This window comes from Ranitomeya imitator, chromosome 8, assembly GCF_032444005.1.
Source record: "Ranitomeya imitator isolate aRanImi1 chromosome 8, aRanImi1.pri, whole genome shotgun sequence".
Lineage (NCBI taxonomy): Eukaryota > Metazoa > Chordata > Amphibia > Anura > Dendrobatidae > Ranitomeya > Ranitomeya imitator.
In genome coordinates this window covers 205,876,200-205,894,357 of record NC_091289.1, presented here as the reverse complement: position 1 = coordinate 205,894,357, position 18,158 = coordinate 205,876,200, and the positions used below count along the sequence as shown (strand labels likewise).

The following is an 18,158-nucleotide window of genomic DNA, read 5'->3' as shown; positions in this document are numbered from 1 at the left end:
GGCAGCGGGGGAGCAGGGGAGGCAGTGGGGGGTGGGGGAGCAGAGGAGGCAGCGGGGGGTGGGGGAGCAGGGGAGGCAGCGGGGGAGCAGAGGAGGCAGCGGGGGAGCAGAGGAGGCAGCGGGGGGTGGGGGAGCAGAGGAGGCAGCGGGGGAGCAGAGGAGGCAGCGGGGGAGCAGAGGAGGCAGCGGGGGAGCAGAGGAGGCAGTGGGGGGTGGGGGAGCAGAGGAGGCAGCGGGGGAGCAGAGGAGGCAGCGGGGGAGGGGCAGCTCTGATGTCATAAGGGAATATCTGCAGAAAGGAATCCCAAGGTGACTGAGGAGGGCGCGGCGGCCCCTTATCTCCAGGCCCCAGTACAGCGGTCAGCAGCCGGCGGCTTGGTCAAGTGTTTGTTTGGCGTCTCAGCTTTTATCCGGCGCATCGTCTGTAGCCGCGGCCCTGACAGCGAGTGGGGACGGCTGCAGGCGAGGACCGAAAGATGGCGGGACCCCAGCAGTGCACAAGTCACCCATACACCCCATACACCCACCCCTGTGCCCCCCGGACTTCCATACACACACGCACTGTGCAGGGTATATATGTACATACAGTTGTGCTCAAAAGTTTCCACACCCCGGCAGATTATTTGCTTTCTTGGCCTTTTTTCACGTTTCCTCCTCTCCTGGTCAGTGGTTGGGTGAAGCCATTTATTGTGTCTTCTCTTTATAAATCCTACTGACCCTGATCAGAAGTCCTCACCCCGGTGATCGTGGCCGGATGACACGCACAGACGTGGACACAAGCGGGTGTGAATGGCTGCTAGAGGTAATAAATGCTGGAAACCAGCGTGTGGCCGCCTCTAGACGCACAGTTAGGGCTCATACCCGCATAGGAATACATGTAGCCGCACGCTCCGCTCCTGAGTGCCCTAATAATAATAATTTTATTTATATAGCGCCAACATATTCCGCGATAAGGAGGCACTTGAAGAAAAATGGACTGCATGGTTGAGTCACCAGAAGAAAGCTATTACTGTGCGAATGCCACAAAGTATCTCACCTACAATACACAAAACAGCACAGAGACAAATCTCAGAGCTTCTGGAACAAGGTAATTTGCAGTGATGAGACCAAAACTGAACTTTTTGGCCACAACCATAAACGTTATGCAAGGCCTATGATGAAAGGAACACCATTCCTACTGTAAAGCATGGAGGAGGATCGCTGATGTTTTGGGGATGTGTGAGCTACAAGGGCACAGGAAACTTGGTCAAAGTTAAAGGAAACATGACAACAATCCAAAACACAAAGCCAAGTCAACCTGTCATTGGCTACAGCAGGACAAAGTGAAGGTTCTGGAGTGGCCATCTGAGTCTCCTGACCTCAATATCATTGAGCCATTCTGGGGAGATCTCAAGCGCACAGTTCATGCTAGACAGCCCAGTAATTTACAGGAACTGGAGGCTTTTTGCCAAGAAGAGTGGGCAGCTTTACCATCTGAGAAAATAAAGAACCTCATCCACAACGACCACAAAAGACGTCAAGCTGTCATTGATGTTAGAGGGGGAATACACGGTATTAAGATGTGAACTTTTGATCAGGGTTATTCGGATGTTTTAGGTTGTCATTATGATTTATTAAGATGTCTCGGTTCATGGGGAGGATACCTTTATCATCCCCACTACTCACACCAATTTGTCATGAACCGGGGTTGTTTGGTTGCCCCTGGTTCTTTCTGGAGGGGATTTATCTATATCCCACTTCCCAGTTCCGCTTTGGACCTTGCAGCTCCCTGGCGCCCCCTTTACCATCAGGTCAGACAGGTACTGCACCTAGGATAATTAGCCACCAGAAAGGCTGCCTTACGTTGTACTGGCTAATGGGCACACTGCAGTGAGCATGATATAACTACTCCCACTCAGGCAGGAACAATAATTATCAACGCCACAGTCGCTACAAAGCCTCCAGCCTCCCAAATGCACAGGACATATCCGCTGCCACCAGCTCCAATTTCCTACATAGTAACAGGTCCGGAGCCAACCCAGATTAGTAGCGTAATTCACTTCAGAGGACACGACCGTACGTTATAGAGCAAGGAGAGACAAAGCTAGTGATTTTATATTTTACTCCAAAAAAGGGTAGGCAGTGTCTACAGAGGTATAAAAAGATATTATAAAGAAGACAAGTATATGTACAATACAATTACAAATAAAATGGAATTAACGGTGAAAAATCACTTACATTTCGTTATGTCATCATATCTTATGGCTGACTGTGTGCTGTGGGGAAGACCAAGCATATATCCAGATGCATCACCCCTGTATAGCAGCTAGACCCCACACATGAAGACTGCTTGCTTCCCTCACTTATTTCCTAGCCTAAACCCAGGCACTCCCCCTGTGGTGACCTCACTTAGAGGCTGAAACCTCCCCTTTTACTTAGTGTTATGGCAACCATTTTTCTACCTATCTTGCTGTATGAATCTTGTATACGAAAGACACCAGGATCAGGAGGTGCACCACGTCGGGGCGATTCTTTTAAGTGTAAACACAGCGTACTTACATAACCGGCTTACAGAGAAGCCCGCACTCTGCACTCGGGTTTAGCTTCTAGCAATTACAGGGAGTTATAGATCCATCGATGGACATCAGGAATAAAAAATTCTTATATCTCTAGCCCTGATCGATGCCAATATACATAACCTTGAAAGAACAATAGAAGCTCATGCTTTCTGTACCAGTTTTAACCAGTACCAGGTGGGAGGGGGGAATAAGTAGGGAAGGGAGACTTGTCTGCCCGCAGCATAGAGCCAAATAAATTCTTGAGGGAGAAGAGAAATGAGGAGTTCTGGGTTACACACAGGCACAGTGGGAAGAGGGGGGTCGGAAAGGCCCACAGCACGTGTCTGAAGGCCATGGCACTTTTCCGTAGATACTCAAACATAGCATATTCCCATTATTGAGACAAGAGAAAACACAGTAGTGACAATAAATGGCTTCACCCAGCCACTAACCAGGAGAGGAGGAAACGCTTTGGTGTTATCATTCATATTCTCTGAAAAAAGGCTAAGAAAGCAAAAATTCTGCCGGGGTATGTAAACTTTTGAGCACAACTGTATACACATATATACACAGTAATCAAAAATGGCCACAATATATAATCAAAAAATAGTTTTTATTAAATAATCAAACTTACAAGTATATAGTAATCAAAAAAAGAACTATAAAGTGCATAGCAACTAAATCTGAGGGTACATCCAAGTCACCCATTAATCCAGGACAGGGCCCTAATGAGTATAGAACAATAATATATTCGATAATAAATATCAACCTACAAGTGCTGCTCACATAAGGGCTGTATGGCCTAAAGCCTGTGGTGATCCCAATAGAAAAGAGTATATTCACAGTGGCCACATTCACATTACATGGAACACCACATGCTTCAAGCGTACAAATAGTCACACAAAAGAATCAAATAGTTAAGTTACCCAGCGCAGCTAGGTCCTCATACCCGGCCTGCACGCCAAGGTCACGTGAGCGAGCAGACATCACGCCCACAACACGCGACCCAGGACGGCCACCAGGGAGAAGCCAGAGCGCAGCTAGATCCAAGTACCTGCGTACATATATATATGAATAAAATGACAGTTTTGACTCGTGTGTCTCCTAATTTTTGATTATTGGATTTTTGAGTCGCCATGTGCGTATTGTATTCTGCACTGACGCTTTTCCTATACATATATACACAGGATGGGAGAAAAGTACTGTGCAGTGTACACATATTGATACACACACAAGATACTCACATACCGTGCCGTTCTCTCCCCCGCGCTCACATACCGCGCTGCTCTCTCCCCCGCGCTCACATACTGCTCCGCCCTCTTCCTGGCACTCACATACCGCGCCGCTCTCTCCCCCGCGCTCACATACTGCGCCGCCCTTTCCCCGGCGCTCACATACCGCGCCGCTCTCTCCCCAGCACTCACATAGCGCGCCGCCCTCTCCCCCGCGCTCACATACCGCGCAATTCTCCCCGGTGCTCACATACCACTCCGCCCTTTCCCCCGCACTCACATACCACACCGCTCTCTTCCTGGCGCTCACATACCACTTCGCTCTCTTCCTGGCGCTCACATACCACTTCGATCTCTCCCCGGTGCTCACATACTGCGCCGCTCTCTTCCTGGCACTCACATACCACTCCGCTCTCTTCCTGGCGCTCACATACCACTCCGCTTTCTCCCCGGTGCTCACGCACTGCGCCGCTCTCTTCCTGGCGCTCACATACCGCGACGCTCTCCCCCGAGCTCACATAACGCGCCGCTCTCTCCCCACACTCGCATACCGCGCCGCCCTCTCCCCCGTGGACACATACCGCTCCGCCCTTTACCCCGTACTCACATACCGCACCCCCCTCTTCCTGGCGCTCATATACCACTCCGCTCTCTTCCTGGCGCTCACATACTGCTCCGCTCTCTCCCCCGCGCTCACATACTGCGCCGCTCTCTCCCCGGCGCTCTCATACTGTGCCGCTCTCTCCCCGGAGCTCTCATACTGCTCCGCTCTCTCCCCGTCGCTCTCATACTGCTCCGCTCTCTCCCTGGCGCTCTCATACTGCTCTGCTCTCTCCCCGGCGCTCTCATACCACTCCGCTCTCTTCCTGGCGCTCACATACTGCTCCGCTCTCTCCCCCGCGCTCACATACTGCGCCGCTCTCTCCCCGGAGCTCTCATACTGCTCCGCTCTCTCCCCGTCGCTCTCATACTGCTCCGCTCTCTCCCTGGCGCTCTCATACTGCTCTGCTCTCTCCCCGGCGCTCTCATACCGCGCCGCTCTCTCCCCGGAGCTCTCATACTGCTCCGCTCTCTCCCCGTCGCTCTCATACCGCGCCGCTCTCTCCCCGGAGCTCTCATACTGCTCCGCTCTCTCCCCGGCGCTCTCATACCGCGCCGCTCTCTCCCCGGAGCTCTCATACTGCTCCGCTCTCTCCCCGTCGCTCTCATACTGCTTCGCTCTCTCCCCGTCGCTCTCATACTGCTCCGCTCTCTCCCCGGAGCTCTCATACCGCGCCGCTCTCTCCCCGGCGCTCTCATACCGCGCCGCTCTCTCCCCGTCGCTCTCATACTGCTCCGCTCTCTCCCCGGAGCTCTCATACTGCTCCGCTCTCTCCCCGTCGCTCTCATACCGCGCCGCTCTCTCCCCCGCGCTCTCTACTGCTCCGCTCTCTCCCTGGCGCTGTGATACTGCGCCGCTCTCTACTGCGCCGCTCTCTCCCTGGTGCTCTCATACTGCTCCGCTCTCTCCCCCGCGCTCTCATACTGCTCCGCTCTCTCCCCGGCGCTCTCATACTGCTCCGCTCTCTCCCTGCCGCTCTCATACTGCTCCGCTCTCTCCCCCGCGCTCTCATACTACTCCGCTCTCTCCCCCGCGCTCTCATACTGCTCCACTCTCTCCCCCGCGCTCTCATACTGCTCCGCTCTCATACTGCTCCGCTCTCTCCCCGTCGCTCTCATACTGCTCCGCTCTCTCCCTGGCGCTCTCATACTGCTCCGCTCTCTCCCCGCGCTCTCATACTGCTCCGCTCTCTCCCCCGCGCTCTCATACTGCTCCGCTCTCTCCCCGGCGCTCTCATACTGCTCCGCTCTCTCCCTGGCGCTCTCATACTGCTCCGCTCTCTCCCTGGCGCTCTCATACTGCTCCGCTCTCTCCCCGGCGCTCTGATACTGCGCCGCTCTTTCCCCGGCGCTCTCATACTGCTCCGCTCTCTCCCCGTCGCTCTCATACCGCTCCGCTCTCTCCCCGGCACTCTCATACCGCACCGCTCTCTCCCCGGAGCTCTCATACTGCTCCGCTCTCTCCCCGTCGCTCTCATACCGCGCCGCTCTCTCCCCGGAGCTCTCATACCGCTCCGCTCTCTCCCCGGCGCTCTCATACCACGCCGCTCTCTCCCCGGAGCTCTCATACTGCTCCGCTCTCTCCCCGTCGCTCTCATACTGCTCCGCTCTCTCCCCGTCGCTCTCATACTGCTCCGCTCTCTCCCCGGAGCTCTCATACCGCGCCGCTCTCTCCCCGGCGCTCTCATACCGCGCCGCTCTCTCCCCGTCGCTCTCATACTGCTCCGCTCTCTCCCCGGAGCTCTCATACAGCTCCGCTCTCTCCCCGTCGCTCTCATACCGCGCCGCTCTCTCCCTGGCGCTCTCATACTGCTCCGCTCTCTCCCCCGCGCTCTCATACTGCTCCGCTCTCTCCCCGGCGCTCTCATACTGCTCCGCTCTCCCTGCCGCTCTCATACTGCTCCGCTCTCTCCCCCGCGCTCTCATACTGCTCCGCTCTCTCCCCCGCGCTCTCATACTGCTCCGCTCTCTCCCCCGCGCTCTCATACTGCTCCGCTCTCATACTGCTCCGCTCTCTCCCGCGCGCTCTCATACTGCTCTGCTCTCATACTGCTCCGCTCTCATACTGCGCCGCTCTCTCCCCGGCGCTCTCATACCGCGCCGCTCTCTCCCCGTCGCTCTCATACTGCTCCGCTCTCTCCCCGGAGCTCTCATACAGCTCCGCTCTCTCCCCGTCGCTCTCATACCGCGCCGCTCTCTCCCTGGCGCTCTCATACTGCTCCGCTCTCTCCCCCGCGCTCTCATACTGCTCCGCTCTCTCCCCGGCGCTCTCATACTGCTCCGCTCTCTCCCTGCCGCTCTCATACTGCTCCGCTCTCTCCCCCGCGCTCTCATACTGCTCCGCTCTCTCCCCCGCGCTCTCATACTGCTCCGCTCTCATACTGCTCCGCTCTCTCCCCCGCGCTCTCATACTGCTCCGCTCTCTCCCCCGCGCTCTCATACTGCTCTGCTCTCATACTGCTCTGCTCTCATACTGCTCTGCTCTCATACTGCTCCGCTCTCATACTGCTCCGCTCTCTCCCCGTCGCTCTCATACTGCTCCGCTCTCTCCCCGCGCTCTCATACTGCTCCGCTCTCTCCCTCGCGCTCTCATACTGCTCCGCTCTCTCCCTGGCGCTCTCATACTGCTCCGCTCTCTCCCCGCGCTCTCATACTGCTCCGCTCTCTCCCCCGCGCTCTCATACTGCTCCGCTCTCTCCCCGGAGCTCTCATACTGCTCCGCTCTCTCCCCGGAGCTCACATACTGCTCCGCTCTCTCCCCGTCGCTCTCATACTGCTCCGCTCTCTCCCCGGAGCTCTCATACCGCGCCGCTCTCTCCCCGGTGCTCTCATACCGCGCCGCTCTCTCCCCGTCGCTCTCATACTGCTCCGCTCTCTCCCCGGAGCTCTCATACTGCTCCGCTCTCTCCCCGTCGCTCTCATACCACGCCGCTCTCTCCCCCGCGCTCTCTACTGCTCCGCTCTCTCCCTGGCGCTGTCATACTGCGCCGCTCTCTACTGCGCCGCTCTCTCCCTGGCGCTCTCATACTGCTCCGCTCTCTCCCCCGCGCTCTCATACTGCTCCGCTCTCTCCCTGGCGCTCTCATACTGCTCCGCTCTCTCCCCCGCGCTCTCATACTGCTCCGCTCTCATACTGCTCCGCTCTCATACTGCTCCGCTCTCTCCCCGTCGCTCTCATACTGCTCCGCTCTCTCCCTGGCGCTCTCATACTGCTTCGCTCTCTCCCCCGCGCTCTCATACTGCTCCGCTCTCTCCCCGGCGCTCTCATACTGCTCCGCTCTCTCCCCGCGCTCTCATACTGCTCCGCTCTCATACTGCTCCGCTCTCATACTGCTCCGCTCTCTCCCCGTCGCTCTCATACTGCTCCGCTCTCTCCCCGGAGCTCTCATACTGCTCTGCTCTCTCCCCGGAGCTCTCATACCGCGCCGCTCTCTCCCCCGCGCTCTCTACTGCTCCGCTCTCTCCCTGGCGCTGTCATACTGCGCCGCTCTCTACTGCGCCGCTCTCTCCCTGGCGCTCTCATACTGCTCCGCTCTCTCCCCCGCGCTCTCATACTGCTCCGCTCTCTCCCCGGCGCTCTCATACTGCTCCGCTCTCTCCCTGCCGCTCTCATACTGCTCCGCTCTCTCCCCGCGCTCTCATACTGCTCCGCTCTCATACTGCTTCGCTCTCATACTGCTCTGCTCTCTCCCCCGCGCTCTCATACTGCTCCGCTCTCTCCCCCACGCTCTCATACTGCTCCGCTCTCATACTGCTCCGCTCTCATACTGCTCCGCTCTCCCCGTCGCTCTCATACTGCTCCGCTCTCTCCCTGGCGCTCTCATACTGCTCCGCTCTCTCCCCCGCGCTCTCATACTGCTCCGCTCTCTCCCCGGCGCTCTCATACTGCTCCGCTCTCTCCCCGCGCTCTCATACTGCTCCGCTCTCATACTGCTCCGCTCTCATACTGCTCCGCTCTCTCCCCGTCGCTCTCATACTGCTCCGCTCTCTCCCCGGCGCTCTCATGCTGCTCCGCTCTCTCCCTGGCGCTCTCATACTGCTCCGCTCTCTCCCCCGCGCTCTCATACTGCTCCGCTCTCATACTGCTCCGCTCTCATACTGCTCCGCTCTCTCCCTGGCGCTCTCATACTGCTCCGCTCTCTCCCCGGCGCTCTCATACTGCTCCGCTCTCTCCCCGCGCTCTCATACTGCTCCGCTCTCTCCCCGCGCTCTCATACTGCTCCGCTCTCATACTGCTCCGCTCTCATACTGCTCCGCTCTCTCCCCGTCGCTCTCATACTGCTCCGCTCTCTCCCCGGCGCTCTCATGCTGCTCCGCTCTCTCCCTGGCGCTCTCATACTGCTCCGCTCTCTCCCCCGCGCTCTCATACTGCTCCGCTCTCATACTGCTCCGCTCTCATACTGCTCCGCTCTCTCCCTGGCGCTCTCATACTGCTCCGCTCTCTCCCCGTCGCTCTCATACTGCTCCGCTCTCTCCCTGGCGCTCTCATACTGCTCCGCTCTCTCCCCCGCGCTCTCATACTGCTCCGCTCTCTCCCTGGCGCTCTCATACTGCTCCGCTCTCTCCCCCGCGCTCTCCTACTGCTCCGCTCTCTCCCCCGCGCTCTCATACTGCTCCGCTCTCATACTGCTCCGCTCTCTCCCTGGCGCTGTCATACTGCTCCGCTCTCTCCCCGTCGCTCTCATACTGCTCCGCTCTCTCCCTGGCGCTCTCATACTGCTCCGCTCTCTCCCCCGCGCTCTCATACTGCTCCGCTCTCTCCCTGGCGCTCTCATACTGCTCCGCTCTCTCCCCCGTGCTCTCATACTGCTCCGCTCTCTTCCCCGCGCTCTCATACTGCTCCGCTCTCTCCCCCGCGCTCTCATACTGCTCCGCTCTCTCCCCCGTGCTCTCATACTGCTCCGCTCTCTCCCCCGCGCTCTCATACTGCTCCGCTCTCTCCCTGGCGCTCTCATACTGCTCCGCTCTCTCCCCCGTGCTCTCATACTGCTCCGCTCTCTCCCCCGCGCTCTCATACTGCTCCGCTCTCTCCCCCGTGCTCTCATACTGCTCCGCTCTCTCCCGGCGCTCTCATACTGCTCCGCTCTCTCCCCCGCGCTCTCATACTGCTCCGCTCTCTCCCCCGCGCTCTCATATTGCTCCGCTCTCTCCCCCGCGCTCTCATACTGCTCCGCTCTCTCCCCTGCGCTCTCATACTGCTCCGCTCTCTCCCCGGCGCTCTCATACTGCTCCGCTCTCTCCCCCGTGCTCTCATACTGCTCCGCTCTCTCCCCGGCGCTCTCATACTGTTCCGCTCTCTCCCCCGTGCTCTCATACTGCTCCGCTCTCTCCCGGCGCTCTCATACTGCTCCGCTCTCTCCCCCGCGCTCTCATACTGCTCCGCTCTCTCCCCCGCGCTCTCATATTGCTCCGCTCTCTCCCCCGCGCTCTCATACTGCTCCGCTCTCTCCCCCGTGCTCTCATACTGCTCCGCTCTCTCCCCCGCGCTCTCATACTGCCCCGCTCTCTCCCCCGGAGCTCTCATACTGCTCCGCTCACATACTGCTCCGCTCTCTCCCCCGTGCTCTCATACTGCTCCGCTCTCTCCCCCGCGCTCTCATACTGCTCCGCTCTCTCCCCCGTGCTCTCATACTGCTCCGCTCTCTCCCCGGTGCTCTCATACTGCTCCGCTCTCTCCCCCGCGCTCTCATACTGCTCCGGTCTCTCCCCCGCGCTCTCATACTGTTCCGCTCTCTCCCCCGCGCTCTCATACTGCTCCGCTCTCTCCCCCGTGCTCTCATACTGCTCCGCTCTCTCCCCCGCGCTCTCATACTGCTCCGCTCTCTCCCCCGCGCTCTCATACTGCTCCGCTCTCTCCCCCGCGCTCTCATACTGCTCCGCTCTCTCCCCCGCGCTCTCATACTGCTCCGCTCTCTCCCCCGCGCTCTCATACTGCTCCGCTCTCTCCCTGGCGCTCTCATACTGCTCCGCTCTCTCCCCGTGCTCTCATACTGCTCCGCTCTCTCCCCCGCGCTCTCATACTGCTCCGCTCTCTCCCCGGTGCTCTCATACTGCTCCGCTCTCTCCCCCGCGCTCTCATACTGTTCCGCTCTCTCCCCCGTGCTCTCATACTGCTCCGCTCTCTCCCCTGCGCTCTCATACTGCTCCGCTCTCTCCCCCGTGCTCTCATACTGCTCCGCTCTCCCCCGCGCTCTCATACTGCTCCGCTCTCTCCCCGGTGCTCTCATACTGCTCCGCTCTCTCCCCCGTGCTCTCATACTGCTCCGCTCTCTCCCCGGCGCTCTCATACCGCTCCGCTCTCTCCCCGGCGCTCTCATACTGCTCCGCTCTCTCCCCGGCGCTCTCATACTGCTCCGCTCTCTCCCCGGTGCTCTCATACCGCTCCGTTCTCTCCCCCGTGCTCTCATACTGCTCCGCTCTCTCCCCGGCGCTCTCATACCGCTCCGCTCTCTCCCCGGCGCTCTCATACTGCTCCGCTCTCTCCCCGGCGCTCTCATACTGCTCCGCTCTCTCCCCGGTGCTCTCATACTGCTCCGCTCTCTCCCCCGCGCTCTCATACTGCTCCGCTCTCATACTGCCCCGCTCTCTCCCCGGCGCTCTCATACTGCTCCGCTCTCTCCCCGGTGCTCTCATACTGCTCCGCTCTCTCCCCGGTGCTCTCATACTGCTCTGCTCTCTCCCCGGCGCTCTCATACCGCTCCGCTCTCTCCCCGGCGCTCTCATACTGCTCCGCTCTCATACTGCTCCGCTCTCTCCCCGGCGCTCTCATACTTCTCCGCTCTCTCCCCGGTGCTCTCATACTGCTCCGCTCTCTCCCCGGTGCTCTCATACTGCTCCGCTCTCTCCCCCGCGCTCTCATACTGCTCCGCTCTCATACTGCTGCGCTCTCTCCCCGGCGCTCTCATACTGCTCCGCTCTCTCCCCGGTGCTCTCATACTGCTCCGCTCTCTCCCCGGCGCTCTCATACTGCTCCGCTCTCTCCCCGGTGCTCTCATACCGCTCCGCTCTCTCCCCGGCGCTCTCATACCGCTCCGCTCTCTCCCCGGCGCTCTCTCCCCGGTGCTCTCATACTGCTCCGCTCTCATACTGCTCCGCTCTCTCCCCGGTGCTCTCATACCGCTCCGCTCTCTCCCCGGCGCTCTCTCCCCGGTGCTCTCATACTGCTCCGCTCTCTCCCCGGTGCTCTCATACTGCTCCGCTCTCTCCCCCGCGCTCTCATACTGCTCCGCTCTCTCCCCCGCGCTCTCATACTGCTCCGCTCTCTCCCCCGCGCTCTCATACTGCTCCGCTCTCTCCCCCGCGCTCTCATACTGCTCCGCTCTCTCCCCCGCGCTCTCATACTGCTCCGCTCTCTCCCCCGCGCTCTCATACTGCTCCGCTCTCTCCCCCGCGCTCTCATACTGCTCCGCTCTCTCCCCCGCGCTCTCATACTGCTCCGCTCTCATACTGCTCCGCTCTCTCCCCGGTGCTCTCATACCGCTCCGCTCTCTCCTTGGCGCTCTCTCCCCGGTGCTCTCATACTGCTCCGCTCTCTCCCCGGTGCTCTCATACTGCTCCGCTCTCTCCCCGGCGCTCTCATACTGCTCCGCTCTCTCCCCGGTGCTCTCATACTGCTCCGCTCTCTCCCCCGCGCTCTCATACTGCTCCGCTCTCTCCCCCGCGCTCTCATACTGCTCCGCTCTCATACTGCTCCGCTCTCTCCCCGGTGCTCTCATACCGCTCCGCTCTCTCCCCGGCGCTCTCATACCGCTCCGCTCTCTCCCCGGCGCTCTCATACCGCTCCGCTCTCTCCCCGGCGCTCTCTCCCCGGTGCTCTCATACTGCTCCGCTCTCTCCCCGGTGCTCTCATACTGCTTTGCTCTCTCCCCGGTGCTCTCATACTGCTCCGCTCTCTCCCCCGCGCTCTCATACTGCTCCGCTCTCTCCCCCGCGCTCTCATACTGCTCCGCTCTCTCCCCGGCGCTCTCATACTGCTCCGCTCTCTCCCCCGCGCTCTCATACTGCTCCGCTCTCTCCCCCGCGCTCTCATACTGCTCTGCTCTCTCCCCCGCGCTCTCATACTGCTCCGCTCTCTCCCCCGCGCTCTCATACTGCTCTGCTCTCTCCCCCGCGCTCTCATACTGCTCCGCTCTCTCCCCCGCGCTCTCATACTGCTCCGCTCTCTCCCCCGCGCTCTCATACTGCTCCGCTCTCTCCCCCGCGCTCTCATACTGCTCCGCTCTCTCCCCCGCGCTCTCATACTGCTCCGCTCTCATACTGCTCCGCTCTCTCCCCGGTGCTCTCATACCGCTCCGCTCTCTCCCCGGCGCTCTCTCCCCGGTGCTCTCATACCGCTCCGCTCTCTCCCCGGCGCTCTCTCCCCCGCGCTCTCATACTGCTCCGCTCTCTCCCCCGCGCTCTCATACTGCTCCGCTCTCATACTGCTCCGCTCTCTCCCCGGTGCTCTCATACCGCTCCGCTCTTATACCGCTCCGCTCTCTCCCACGCGCTCTCATACTGCTCCGCTCTTATACCGCTCCGCTCTCTCCCCCGTGCTCTCATACTGCTCCGCTCTCTCCCCGGTGCTCTCATACCGCTCCGCTCTTATACCGCTCCGCTCTCTCCCCCGCGCTCTCATACTGCTCCGCTCTTATACCGCTCCGCTCTCTCCCCCGTGCTCTCATACTGCTCCGCTCTCTCCCCCGCGCTCTCATACTGCTCCGCTCTTATACCGCTCCGCTCTCTCCCCCGTGCTCTCATACTGCTCCGCTCTCTCCCCGGTGCTCTCATACCGCTCCGCTCTTATACCGCTCCGCTCTCTCCCCCGCGCTCTCATACTGCTCCGCTCTTATACCGCTCCGCTCTCTCCCCCGTGCTCTCATACTGCTCCGCTCTCTCCCCGGTGCTCTCATACCGCTCCGCTCTTATACCGCTCCGCTCTCTCCCCCGTGCTCTCATACTGCTCCGCTCTCTCCCCGGTGCTCTCATACCGCTCCGCTCTTATACCGCTCCGCTCTCTCCCCCGCGCTCTCATACTGCTCCGCTCTTATACCGCTCCGCTCTCTCCCCCGTGCTCTCATACTGCTCCGCTCTCTCCCCGGTGCTCTCATACCGCTCCGCTCTCTCCCCCGCGCTCTCATACTGCTCCGCTCTTATACCGCTCCGCTCTCTCCCCCGTGCTCTCATACTGCTCCGCTCTCTCCCCCGCGCTCTCATACTGCTCCGCTCTCATACTGCTCCGCTCTCTCCCCGGTGCTCTCATACTGCTCCGCTCTCATACTGCTCCGCTCTCTCCCTGGCGCTCTCATACTGCTCCGCTCTCTCCCCGGTGCTCTCATACTGCTCCGCTCTCTCCCCGGCGCTCTCATACTGCTCCACTCTCTCCCCGGCGCTCTCATACTGCTCCGCTCTCTCCCCCGTGCTCTCATACTGCTCCGCTCTCTCCCCGGCGCTCTCATACTGCTCCGCTCTCTCCCCCGTGCTCTCATACTGCTCCACTCTCTCCCCGGCGCTCTCATACTGCTCCGCTCTCTCCCCCGTGCTCTCATACTGCTCCGCTCTCTCCCCGGCGCTCTCATACTGCTCCGCTCTCTCCCCCGTGCTCTCATACTGCTCCACTCTCTCCCCGGCGCTCTCATACTGCTCCACTCTCTCCCCCGTGCTCTCATACTGCTCCACTCTCTCCCCGGCGCTCTCATACTGCTCCGCTCTCTCCCCCGTGCTCTCATACTGCTCCGCTCTCTCCCCCGTGCTCTCATACTGCTCCACTCTCTCCCCGGCGCTCTCATACTGCTCCACTCTCTCCCCCGTGCTCTCATACTGCTCCACTCTCTCCCCGGCGCTCTCATACTGCTCCGCTCTCTCCCCCGTGCTCTCATACTGCTCCGCTCTCTCCCCCGTGCTCTCATACTGCTCCACTCTCTCCCCGGCGCTCTCATACTGCTCCGCTCTCTCCCCCGTGCTCTCATACTGCTCCGCTCTCTCCCCCGTGCTCTCATACTGCTCCGCTCTCTCCCCCGTGCTCTCATACTGCTCCACTCTCTCCCCGGCGCTCTCATATTGCTCCACTCTCTCCCCGGCGCTCTCATACTGCTCCACTCTCTCCCCCGTGCTCTCATACTGCTCCACTCTCTCCCCGGCGCTCTCATACTGCTCCGCTCTCTCCCCCGTGCTCTCATACTGCTCCGCTCTCTCCCCCGTGCTCTCATACTGCTCCACTCTCTCCCCGGCGCTCTCATACCGCTCCGCTCTCTCCCTGGCGCTCTCATACTGCTCCGCTCTCATACTGCTCCGCTCTCTCCCCGGTGCTCTCATACCGCTCCGCTCTTATACCGCTCCGCTCTCTCCCACGCGCTCTCATACTGCTCCGCTCTTATACCGCTCCGCTCTCTCCCCCGTGCTCTCATACTGCTCCGCTCTCTCCCCGGTGCTCTCATACCGCTCCGCTCTTATACCGCTCCGCTCTCTCCCCCGCGCTCTCATACTGCTCCGCTCTTATACCGCTCCGCTCTCTCCCCCGTGCTCTCATACTGCTCCGCTCTCTCCCCCGCGCTCTCATACTGCTCCGCTCTTATACCGCTCCGCTCTCTCCCCCGTGCTCTCATACTGCTCCGCTCTCTCCCCGGTGCTCTCATACCGCTCCGCTCTTATACCGCTCCGCTCTCTCCCCCGCGCTCTCATACTGCTCCGCTCTTATACCGCTCCGCTCTCTCCCCCGTGCTCTCATACTGCTCCGCTCTCTCCCCGGTGCTCTCATACCGCTCCGCTCTTATACCGCTCCGCTCTCTCCCCCGTGCTCTCATACTGCTCCGCTCTCTCCCCGGTGCTCTCATACCGCTCCGCTCTTATACCGCTCCGCTCTCTCCCCCGCGCTCTCATACTGCTCCGCTCTTATACCGCTCCGCTCTCTCCCCCGTGCTCTCATACTGCTCCGCTCTCTCCCCGGTGCTCTCATACCGCTCCGCTCTCTCCCCCGCGCTCTCATACTGCTCCGCTCTTATACCGCTCCGCTCTCTCCCCCGTGCTCTCATACTGCTCCGCTCTCTCCCCCGCGCTCTCATACTGCTCCGCTCTCATACTGCTCCGCTCTCTCCCCGGTGCTCTCATACTGCTCCGCTCTCATACTGCTCCGCTCTCTCCCTGGCGCTCTCATACTGCTCCGCTCTCTCCCCGGTGCTCTCATACTGCTCCGCTCTCTCCCCGGCGCTCTCATACTGCTCCACTCTCTCCCCGGCGCTCTCATACTGCTCCGCTCTCTCCCCCGTGCTCTCATACTGCTCCGCTCTCTCCCCGGCGCTCTCATACTGCTCCGCTCTCTCCCCCGTGCTCTCATACTGCTCCACTCTCTCCCCGGCGCTCTCATACTGCTCCGCTCTCTCCCCCGTGCTCTCATACTGCTCCGCTCTCTCCCCGGCGCTCTCATACTGCTCCGCTCTCTCCCCCGTGCTCTCATACTGCTCCACTCTCTCCCCGGCGCTCTCATACTGCTCCACTCTCTCCCCCGTGCTCTCATACTGCTCCACTCTCTCCCCGGCGCTCTCATACTGCTCCGCTCTCTCCCCCGTGCTCTCATACTGCTCCGCTCTCTCCCCCGTGCTCTCATACTGCTCCACTCTCTCCCCGGCGCTCTCATACTGCTCCACTCTCTCCCCCGTGCTCTCATACTGCTCCACTCTCTCCCCGGCGCTCTCATACTGCTCCGCTCTCTCCCCCGTGCTCTCATACTGCTCCGCTCTCTCCCCCGTGCTCTCATACTGCTCCACTCTCTCCCCGGCGCTCTCATACTGCTCCGCTCTCTCCCCCGTGCTCTCATACTGCTCCGCTCTCTCCCCCGTGCTCTCATACTGCCCCGCTCTCTCCCCCGTGCTCTCATACTGCTCCACTCTCTCCCCCGTGCTCTCATACTGCTCCACTCTCTCCCCGGCGCTCTCATATTGCTCCACTCTCTCCCCGGCGCTCTCATACTGCTCCACTCTCTCCCCCGTGCTCTCATACTGCTCCACTCTCTCCCCGGCGCTCTCATACTGCTCCGCTCTCTCCCCCGTGCTCTCATACTGCTCCGCTCTCTCCCCCGTGCTCTCATACTGCTCCGCTCTCTCCCCCGTGCTCTCATACTGCTCCGCTCTCTCCCTGGCGCTCTCATACTGCTCCACTCTCTCCCCGGCGCTCTCATACTGCTCCGCTCTCTCCCTGGCGCTCTCATACTGCTCCACTCTCTCCCTGGCGCTCTCATACTGCTCCGCTCTCTCCCCCGTGCTCTCATACTGCTCCGCTCTCTCCCCCGTGCTCTCATACTGCTCCGCTCTCTCCCCCGTGCTCTCATACTGCTCCGCTCTCTCCCCCGTGCTCTCATACTGCTCCGCTCTCTCCCTGGCGCTCTCATACTGCTCCGCTCTCTCCCCGGCGCTCTCATGCTGCTCCGCTCTCTCCCTGGCGCTCTCATACTGCTCCACTCTCTCCCCGGCGCTCTCATACTGCTCCGCTCTCTCCCCCGTGCTCTCATACTGCTCCGCTCTCTCCCCCGTGCTCTCATACTGCTCCGCTCTCTCCCCCGTGCTCTCATACCGCTCCGCTCTCTCCCCGGCGCTCTCTCCCCGGCGCTCTCATACTGCTCCGCTCTCATACTGCTCCGCTCTCTACTGCGCCGCTCTCTTTTTCCCCGGCGCTCTCTTCTTCTCCCAGCAGGATAATATACGTTTTCTCTTCCTCCTTCATGGTGCTGAGATTCGGGAGGCGGTCGGAGTCTCCTGAGGTGAGCGTCCTCACTGCTGGGTGTTCGGTGCAGTGTAGCAGGCGGCCCTCTAGGGCACAGTGTGGGGCAGATACGGGTCACACAGCTGTGGGCGGGGCCTCCGGGGGGCGGAGCCTCGGGCTGTGCAGCGTTTGCTCCCTGGTGTCTGCCCGCGGGGCTTCAGGAGAGCAGCGTTAACCCTTCCGGCACCGGAGGCCTCTGTGCCGCTGAGTCTGTGCCGCCCGTCACTATTGGAGGCGGCTGCAGCCAATCAGCGGCGGCTTCTCTGGCCGCGCAGGGGGCGGGGCGGCTGTGTGGCTTCTTGCAGGACGAGCGCTGAGGCCGCGGCTCCGGTGTGGAGGCTGCTCCCGGGAGCGAGGATGGCAGGTACCGGGACCACCGGACACCGCGACCCCCGGACACTGGGAGACCACCGGACACCGCGACCCCCGGACACTGGGAGACCACCGGACACCGCGACCCCCGGAGACTGCGAGACCACCGGACACCGCGACCCCCGGACACTGGGAGACCCCCGGAGACTGCGCGACCCCCGGGAGACTGCGCGACCACCGGACACCGCGACCCCCGGACACTGGGAGACCCCCGGAGACTGCGACCACCGGACACTGGGAGACCACCGGACACCGCGACCCCCGGAGACTGCGACCACCGGACACTGGGAGACCACCGGAGACTGCGCGACCCCCGGAGACTGGGAGACCACCGGAGACTGCGACCCCCGGACACTGGGAGACCACCGGAGACTGCGCGATCCCCGGGAGACTGCGACCACCGGACACTGGGAGACCACCGGAGACTGCGACCCCCGGACACTGGGAGACCACCGGAGACTGCGCGACCCCCGGGAGACTGCGCGACCCCCAGACATGGGGTGTCACACTGCATTCCTCGATGGCTGCAGACAGGTGATGTTTTCCGGATTTCCTTGTACTGCACAGGTGATAATTTAATCACCTACACAGAATGATTCCAGCACCTTGTGCAATGCTAAGGAAATCCTGAAAACACGCACGGTCTGCGGCCCTCGAGGAATGCAGTGTGACACCCCTGCCTCAG

General features: G+C 61.0%; 1 protein-coding gene across 1 annotated transcript; it reads right to left on the bottom strand.

Moving 5' to 3' along the window:
• Positions 1-1,032: 1,032 nt before the first annotated feature.
• Positions 1,033-17,062, bottom strand: LOC138648163 (ribosome-binding protein 1-like). The gene is made up of 4 exons (XM_069737668.1): positions 16,973-17,062; positions 5,630-6,238; positions 4,801-5,249; positions 1,033-1,036 (listed from the first exon to the last, which is right to left on the bottom strand). Exons 1-4 carry the CDS (start codon positions 17,060-17,062, stop codon positions 1,033-1,035), a joined length of 1,152 nt encoding a protein of 383 aa, XP_069593769.1.
• Positions 17,063-18,158: the final 1,096 nt, after the last annotated feature.